Source organism: Pteronotus mesoamericanus, unplaced genomic scaffold (assembly GCF_021234165.1).
Source record: "Pteronotus mesoamericanus isolate MK-2021 breed Mesoamerican mustached bat unplaced genomic scaffold, CSHL_Meso_final contig_179, whole genome shotgun sequence".
Lineage (NCBI taxonomy): Eukaryota > Metazoa > Chordata > Mammalia > Chiroptera > Mormoopidae > Pteronotus > Pteronotus mesoamericanus.
This window is the reverse complement of record NW_026555075.1, coordinates 41,884-48,779: the sequence shown is the minus strand read 5'-3', so window position 1 is coordinate 48,779 and position 6,896 is coordinate 41,884. Positions and strand designations below refer to the sequence as shown.

The window sequence follows — 6,896 nt, the reverse complement described above, 5'->3', positions numbered from 1 at the left end:
CGCCCTGGCTGGTGTGGCTCAGTGGATTGAGTGCTGGCCTGAGAACCAAAGGGTCACTGCGGTTCGATTCTCAGTCAGGGCACATGCCTGGGTTGTGGGCCAGGTCCTCAGTAGGGCGCTGGAGAGGCAACCACACATTGATGTTTCCCTCTCTCTCTCCCTTCTCCTTTCTAAAAATAAATAAAATCTTTTTAAAAAACCCTACAGTTCTTTTATTTCATCCCCTTTCTCCTCCAACTATTGTTTAAACCTAAATTAAAACAATTAAACAGTTGAAAATGTAATCCTTTACATTGATTTTTTCATTGATGGTAATAAAATCCCACTTTTTAAAGTCGCTACTAAATAATTGTGTTGTGAGTCTATCACGCAGTGAGATACACACTATCTTCTTTGTGCTGGCTCTAACCTTGATCCCTGTTATGTTAGGCTACTTCTCACACTAAATTCCCATTTGAAAGTTTTGTTCTTTTTTTAATTCCAAGGTCCAAGGCCAGAGTGATAGTACAAGGTTATTCTAGTATAAATGATGTACAGAAAAAGAAAAAAGAGAGACCTCCATATTGATTTTTAAAAAATTCATGGGTTAGCCCTGGCTGGTGTGGCTGGTGTAGATTGAGCCCCGGCCTGCAAACCAAACCGTCTTCGTTTAATTCCCAATCAGGGCACATGCTTGGGTTGTGGGCCAGGTCCCTACTAGGGATTGGGAGAGAGGTAACCACACATTGATGTTTCTCTCCCTCTCTTACTCCCTCCCTTCCCCTCTGTCTAAAAATAAATAAATTCTTTAAAAAAATTCATAATTTAGGAATGACATTTACAATTGAGAAGCATTTTATCATTGTTAATGCTGATGATCGGTGGTTTTCTAAAAACCTAGAAAAGTTAAAAGGCTTTAAAATGGCAGTAAAGTGGAAGGCTGGGTGGAGAGGGCAGAGGGAAAAAAATAACATTAACAATAAAATACTTTTTTAAAAAAAGGATGGCAAAGTTCCTACTGTGTGACTCAGTAACTGCACGACCCTGTTCGTATATACGTTTTGTATATACTCCGTGCCCTAGCTTTTCTCTCATTTTAAAGTGGTATTAGCAACAATTTGCCCACTTTACTGGGCTACTTGTGAGGTTCTATAGTGTTTGGGATATGTTGTAAACAAAACTCCTACCCAAATGGTAATTATTTCAAACAAAAACGACCGCGAATTACAGCGCGAATGATGAGACTTTCAGTAGCTAAGTACTGCCACAGCTGAGACAGATGCTAAGTTAAGCTTTTGTCTGATCCCCAGACCCCTTTCGGGGAACTTGAAGGAAACGGAAATAAGGTCCGAGGTTTTTTTCCAGCTCTCAAAGCTTTGTTTTTTGCAGTGACTGTACTTAACTACCCTCGTGGATTCTAATTTCCCCCACCGCAGGGACTCACTTAAAGGTAACATGGCTTACTTAACCAGTCCTTTTCCGGATTGCCACGAAAACACCCTCAGGCCCCAATCCTGGCTCCTCCCCGCCCCCCCACAATGCACCTCTCTATTTCATCTAGGGAGCTGCTCTGTCACGTGTCACTTGATGAAGCGCGTTCCCGCTTAGCACATGCGCAGAGATCAGCCCATAGCTATTTTTCTCCGTGGCAGCGGGGACGAGCGGAAGTTCTTGGGAGCGCCAGTTCCGTCTGTGTGTTCGAGTGGACAAAATGGCGAAGATTGCCAAGACTCACGAAGGTAAGCGGTTTTCCACTGGTTACATGTCTTTCCCGCTGCCCAGCCTGCTAAAAGTCTGTCCTCATAGGTTTCTGCCTCTTTCTGTGATTTCTTTTGTGGGGACCTAGCCTGCGCTTCAGAGCCCAGGTCGTTTCTTCGGCGCCAGCCGCGCAGGCCACTGCCCCACGTAATGGCGTCCTACTTTTACACCCCCGACAGGCTCTTTGTTCCGTGTTTGGGTGCTGCTACTTTAGCTTTGCTTCTCTTCTCTCACCATAGAGCCTTGTTTAAACGGCTGGCTAAGGAGGATTTTAGGACAAGGGATCGGGGGAAAGGGCGTGGGCGCAAAGTCTCACTTGTCCCTGGGAACTGTCGTCGGCATAGTTTGTGCACAGGAGAGTCAGAAAAACACCTGAAATAAGGCAGCGGCTTTTCGAGCAGCCCTAAATCGAGTGTAGTAAAACCGAGGCCCATTACTCTTAACCTTGACTAATCTGTGCTTTCGCGCGTCTAAGATAACTTTTTTTTTTTTTTCGTACGAAATGAATTGGGAGTAAAATCTGGTGTGTTTTTCCTCCTTTGATTACTTTTAGTATAATCTTTTTCTTCGGAGACTGATTATTGTTGGGAGAGGGAAAAGACCTCTTTTATTAGTGGACAAAGCTTTCGAGGTAGTTGATCGTTTTATGGACTACGGAGTATACAAAATTAGGAAAAATGTTGGGAATAGACTAGAGTTCATTAGGGAGCATCTAGAAATGACAGGAAATAGGGTCACTTTTTAGAAAAGGTGAGGCATGGGGAATTGGAGCTGCAATCCTTGTTGTGTGACTTGGAATCTGAAATTTCCATCACACACGAGGCTTCAAGAGAGTCACTTTTATTTCACACGTTGATTCTGGGTTCCTGGCTGGATATTTGTGAGAGGTAATAAAAGAGTAAGGCCATCAAAAGTTTTGCAGTCTGCTGGGGAAATAGATGTGTATACATTTTCAGTCTTTTATGAGACAAATGAATGCTTAAATAGAAGTATAAGCAGCATGTTCTTGGAACATGGATAACGGAGTGATTAATTTACGCCTAGAGCTCTTTCGTAGAGGAGATAACTTGTCCTTGGTCAGAAGGATCATCCGTGTTAAATTAGGGGAGGACATTTGAGCCAGAGAGCGTTTTGTGCCTAGGCAGGGAGTCGTGAAAGGAGTTGGAGTAGTGGACTGTGGCAGGAAAAAAAGCATATGAATCAGGAAAGATTGATTAGGACCAGAATGTGAATGGCATTGAATAGTTGTGTCACTCATAGGAACTGAAGTCCAGCTTTTTGCTGTTTATGAAACATGCTAATGAGTTGCCAGTGACTCGAATATTCTTTATGTTAGGTATTTAAGCTTTAAACACTCTTTTAACCCAGAAGTGTATATAGGCACTTATTTTTCTATTTTTGGACTATCTCAACCATTCCTTTCGCAGAATGATTAGAAAATGTAAGGATGTTGCCTTTTTTTTTTTTTTTTCCTTTCAGGAGTAGATTCATTTGGGGCATTTTATAGCCCTGACTAGTTTATTGGTATCTTCATCATAAGGTACTTTTGCACAGGAATTGAAAGTTGTGATTAGTTTTCCTGCATTTTGGAAACCCAGTTAAAAGCTTTGGGCTATAGAAAATTAAAATTTATTGGCCAAAATTGCTATTTTATTTGGGTTTATGCTTTTACTGATGCCGTAAGTGTTAGAACATTCAGTTTAAAATCTGAGCACTGTCTATATACAAGACCATGTTCATCACTGTGGCATATAGACAGGGTGATAAATGTTTAGTAGAAACACACATAGTATTTACATAGTTTCTTGCTCCCTTGTCATTGTCATGAGGAACTTTGGTCCTTCATGGCCAATCTCTGTTTTCACTTTAAGCCATCTCTGATATCCTGGAGAAGAGATAGGTGTTTTTTGTTTGTTTTGTTTATTTTTAATGCTAGCTACAAAAGGACTCTATAAATCTTTATTATATTACTTAAGAGTATTATACTGTGTTAAAGTTTTCTCTTCCACTTTGAAATTGTGTGCAAGATTGGTACCTTTGTATCTCTCAATACCTGGTGCATAATGGGTGCTGAATATTTGAGATTAGTATGTACTGGAAGTATTTAAGGAGTTTTACAGAAAGGGAACACTTAAAATGTCCTTTGAACTACTGGGTAGGTTTGGATACATTTGTTTGGCTGAGATGCGTGGGAAGTAGAACTTACTCATGTATTGAAAACCACTCGTTGAGAGGAAAAAGTATTCGCTTAGCATCAAACTAGAGCAGGCTTTGAATGCTGAGCTAGGTTTGACTTTGGCTTTCCAATGCCTACGGAAGTGCCCTCCTTTGTCGCCCAGGTAACAAGTTAATCTCTATTTTAGAAAAGTCACTGTGGTACCAAGGATGACTTACATGCAGTAAGAGCAACCATTCTTCCTTAAGCAGTTGAGGTGGTTGAGAGGAGGACTTGAATTTGAAGCTCACTGGAGCCACTTAAATGTGTAATGCATGCTTAAATTTTTTTTTTTTTTAGATTTTAAATTTATTTATTTTTAGAGAGAGGGGAAGGGAGGGAGTATGAGAGGGAGAGAAACATGTATCAGATGCCCTCTCACGCCCCCTGGCTTGCCACCCAGGCCTGTGCCCTGACTGGGAATCAAACTGTCCACCGGAGGACAGGCAACCCACTGAGCCACACCAGTCAGGGCCATGTTTTGTGTTTGATTTAGAGCTGTCCGTCACCCTATTGTTTAAATAAACTTATATACCCTTTTCATCCTAAATGACATTGTTAGTAAAAATATTTCTTTGTTATATTTTCTAATTTATTTTTTAAAAGATTTCTTTTGTTCTAAGGGGAGGGGGGAGAAACATGAATGTGTGAAAGAAACATCAATCGGCTGCCACATTGGTGAGGGCAATTTTTATTTTTTATTTTTTATATTTTTATCCTCACCTGAGGACATGCTTATTGATTTTAGTGAGAGGGGAAGAGAGCGAGAGGGAGAGACTCATGAATTGGTTGCCTTTCGAAAATGACGGAACCTGCAACCCAGGCGTGTGCCCTGACTGGAATCAAACCTGTGACCTTTGGGTTAATGGAATTACCACCCAACCACCTGAGCCACACAGGCCAGGGCGTACTGCATCAGTAGTTTGTACTCTAGTCTTGTGAGGTAAATAATACTGTATTCGAGCTGGAGTAGTTTATCGTTGTACCTTCCTATGTGGTTTTCACAGGCTATTACTTCCCATCATTGAGCCAAACTGATAATTTTTTTTCCTTACCTGTTCCTTTAAATATTTCTATTAGGATCATCCCTTAACATTCTCTTTAACCAATCTGATTATCTTTTACTTTGGTCAGTGTGGGTTATGCTTTCCATGATTGAAGTATAAAAAAAGCTAGGCTTATTCAAATGCAATACAATCTTTTGGACCTTTCTGCATGTTAGATTGTGTCAAGTGTGTACAATTATTAGTGTACATAATCTTGCTATCCAGCAGTTCTTCAGATACTGCTGACTTTGGCAAATGAGGGAACACTCTCGTTTTGAAAAGAGGAATATGGATTATCCAAAAATTCCCTTGGCTTGTTTTGCCACTATCGAATAGATATTCTTTGGCATCACAAAGCTGAAAAGTTTTTTACCCCCTAATTATTTGCTTGCAGAATGTTTGGAATAGTTTTGTTTTTTTTTTTTCTGTATCTTCTGATATTTTTATTTTCCTGTATACAGATAGTTACTGCTTTGTACACCCTTCCTCCCCTTCCCCGGAAAGGAGGGAGGGGAGGGAGGGAGAAAGAGAAGGAGTCAAACATTGGTTGGCTTCCATATGCACCCAGACCGGGGACCGAACCTGCAACACAGGCATGTGCCCTGACTGGATTGGGAATTGAACAGTGACCTTTCAGTGGAATTGAACAGTGACCTTTCAGTTCGCGGGATGACGCCCAACCAACTGAGCCACACCAGCTGGGGCTTTGTAGACTTCATTATGAATGTTGCTAGTAAAAAATAGGAAAAAAAGGTTGCTTAAAGATTTTGAAAAGGATTTTTTCTTCAGAATTTTTTAGGAATTCACTTAATTTATATTGATTGGGAGTTCATTGTTTAGGAATTGATATCTGTAGTATTAAGTAAAATAATTTACTAGTATAGTTAGTTGTCCTGTTGAGTTTTTGTTTAAGGAAAAGGCTGAAAGTTGGGATATTTTTCTGAATGTCTTTCAGAAGTCTCACATTTGAGAAATCTTGCTCACCACTTGCATCTGGCTGGTGCAGAGTAGATGACACTTAGGAACTTGGACTAAAAGGTGTCAGTGAGTAGTTACCATCCAAAGGCTGTACCTCTGTAATATGAAATGAATAGCGATTAAAAGCTTGCAAATAACCCAAACAAAAGTGAGGAATAAAATTGCATCAAAGAGGAGGAAATGCTACAAGCTGGACTTAACAATATCTGAGGCATAGAAATAAAAGGCACAGAATGGGGAATCAGTAGAGGGACAGAATTTGATTGTATAAGGTGTGACCAGTGGTGGTTAATCTCTGTTTATGTCTAGGTTTAGAATGCACGTAGTATTTGTTCCCCATCTTTTCAAAGACCCCAGTTCTGCTGTACTGTTGTTTGATGTCAGACAGAACTCACAGATAAAACATCTTTTGTATTTATAAGAAAATTATAATTTTAACACATCTGTAATTGTAATTTATCACATTTTCCTGGTTTTAAAAGTAATATAGTAATTTTTAAGTAAATGAAAAATGGAAATAATTTTTTGAATGAATTGAAACTTCAAATGGTCTGGCTCACAGATTTATTCATTAATTTACACTTAATTAATATTTATCTTTTAAGGAGAGATTTGTTCTCTGGTAGTTGAAAATATTCCTAAGATCAGAATTCCCCTCCAAAAATAGGGGCATTACAGTTGAATAATGACATTTCTGTAGATCATTGGAGCAAATTTAGTTTTTAAAATGTATGTTTATATCTTAACATTTAGAAGATTTTTACATTAATCAAGATGAGTAAAGCCAGGAAAGAGGAAAAAATGACAAAGATACAGGAGAGTTGGAACTTTTGAGGTTAAAGATATTTCATAAAAGAGCTAAAGTTTTTTGTTTATGCGTAGCAGAAGACTCCATTTTGGAGAAGAGAGCATTCATTTTC

General features: G+C 39.4%; 1 protein-coding gene across 2 annotated transcripts in view; it reads left to right on the top strand.

Moving 5' to 3' along the window:
• Window positions 1-1,621: 1,621 nt before the first annotated feature.
• The window catches only part of LOC129065450 (splicing factor 3B subunit 1), a 31,224-nt gene continuing 25,949 nt past the window's right edge, over window positions 1,622-6,896 (top strand). For both annotated transcript variants that reach the window (XR_008528590.1, XM_054566691.1), the window contains exon 1: window positions 1,622-1,718. Coding sequence is in view for 1 of the 2 variants with exons in the window: in XM_054566691.1 (XP_054422666.1) it covers window positions 1,691-1,718 (28 nt within the window). In the remaining variant the exon portion in view is untranslated. The remainder of the gene's footprint in view (window positions 1,719-6,896) is intronic.